The following is a 1,769-nucleotide window of genomic DNA, read 5'->3' as shown; positions in this document are numbered from 1 at the left end:
CTCCGAGGGCGGACCCTGCGCCCCCGCCACGGGGCAGTGCTCCTGCAAGCCGGGCGTGGGGGGCCTCAAGTGCGACCGCTGCGAGCCCGGCTTCTGGAATTTCCGTGGCATCGTCACTGACAGCAAGAGCGGCTGCACACGTGAGTGCGGGCAGGGCTGGGCCGTCACGCCCCATCCCCTGCAGCTCTCTGCTGGAGCTGCTCCCTGCTCGGTGGGGCTCAAGGCATCGTGCTGCTTAAAACAATGAGCCTTGGGGTTAGTCTTCTTGTGTGTGACCTCCAGCGGCTGTTTTTGTAGAGCCTGATGTCTTGCTCTGTGCAAAAGAGACAGGGTGGCTGGAAACGTTGTGCAGGAGCTGTTGCTTCCCCATGGTGCAGCTTGGCTAGAAAATGGTGTCTCCTTCCATGGGTCTGCTCCCTGGCCAGGTGTCCTGCAGGGCTGCTCGAGCTCAGCGAGAAGGAGCCCTGGTGTCTGTGGAGCGGATGTGGGATCACAAGCCTTAGACAGTGGTCGGATGGTGGCAGGTGGAGGCAGGTTCCTGCAGCTGGTAGCAGTCAGCAGCACGGTCCTCCCCTGGACCCTGCTCCTCACTCCTCTTGGACTGCTGAGGGATCTGAGTGATTCTGCTGTCGCAAATCCACCACCAAAACAGTGTCTTTTTTCCCTTCTTGCCCAGCCTGTAACTGCGACCCAGTGGGTTCAGTGCGTGATGACTGTGAGCAGATGACTGGACTGTGCTCCTGCAAGACCGGTATCACTGGCATGAAATGCAACCAGTGCCCCAATGGCAGCAAGCTGGGCATGACTGGCTGTGAGAAAGGTGAGGGAGCCACCTACCAGAGGGGTCGTGTGGGGCACCGAGAGGTGGGTGCTGGGGTGATGCTGCAGGGCAGCACCCAGGCCTGTGAAAGCAAAGCATCACTCCCACCCTGCGTGCTTGTGCTTTGGGGGAGTGGGGGCTGGCCTCCGCCCCGGGCTGGGTTCCTGGTGACTGTGCTCTTGTGCACAGCACGAGGGACTGCTTCTGTTTGGCCAAAGTCTGTCTTGTGCGCTGGTCTGAACTGCCCTGGGAGAGCTAAGACCCGCCGGCAGCCGTAGCGTAGCCTGTTTCTGTATGACTGGTATGTGCTTCGTTGGTCACCTCTTCCCCCCTCTCTGCCTACCCCAGACCCATCAGCCCCAAAATCCTGCGAGGAAATGAGCTGCGAGTTTGGGGCCTCGTGCGTGGAAGTCAATGGCTTTGCTCACTGCGAGTGCCCGTCCCCTCTCTGCTCGGAGGCCACCATGACCACCCTCTTCCCCCCTCTCTGCCTACCCCAGACCCATCAGCCCCAAAATCCTGCGAGGAAATGAGCTGCGAGTTTGGGGCCTCGTGCGTGGAAGTCAATGGCTTTGCTCACTGCGAGTGCCCGTCCCCTCTCTGCTCGGAGGCCAACATGACCAAGGTTTGCGGGAGAGGCAGCCGGGGGGTCGGGCTGGTGCAGGCAGTGCGGGAGTCTGATGTCTCTTGCCCCCCAACAAGAAGCAGACAGGAGAGCTGGGTGTTCGGTGTGTGGGGAGGGGTGACACACGAGTCGTAGCTGTCTCCTGGCAGAGCTGGATGCTCTGTGCCCCATCTGGCGCCCCCGTGAGCTGCTCTGCTCCTGGGCTTCCACAGCCTGCCCTCTGCTCCCGCGTTGCCTCAGAGAGACCCCTGCAAAGCCGCTGCTTCCAGCCTTTAGAGACTGGTTTGTTTTGCTTGGGGCTTTGGGGAGGGACAAGGGGGCGGC

At 61.4% G+C, this 1,769-nt stretch overlaps 1 protein-coding gene across 1 annotated transcript in view; it reads left to right on the top strand.

The window, feature by feature from the left end:
* AGRN (agrin) overlaps positions 1-1,769 on the top strand; it is a gene marked incomplete at its 5' end in the record, with an annotated part of 40,516 nt that overhangs the window by 17,985 nt on the left and 20,762 nt on the right. Inside the window, 3 exons of the mRNA XM_010135633.1 lie at positions 6-140; positions 677-820; positions 1,321-1,445. Of these exons, the coding sequence (XP_010133935.1) occupies positions 6-140; positions 677-820; positions 1,321-1,445 (404 nt within the window). The remainder of the gene's footprint in view (positions 1-5; positions 141-676; positions 821-1,320; positions 1,446-1,769) is intronic.

Source organism: Buceros rhinoceros, unplaced genomic scaffold (genome assembly GCF_000710305.1).
Source record: "Buceros rhinoceros silvestris isolate BGI_N320 unplaced genomic scaffold, ASM71030v1 scaffold27934, whole genome shotgun sequence".
NCBI lineage: Eukaryota > Metazoa > Chordata > Aves > Bucerotiformes > Bucerotidae > Buceros > Buceros rhinoceros.
Note: the sequence above shows the minus strand (reverse complement) of the source record. Positions and strands in the feature narration are given on the sequence as shown.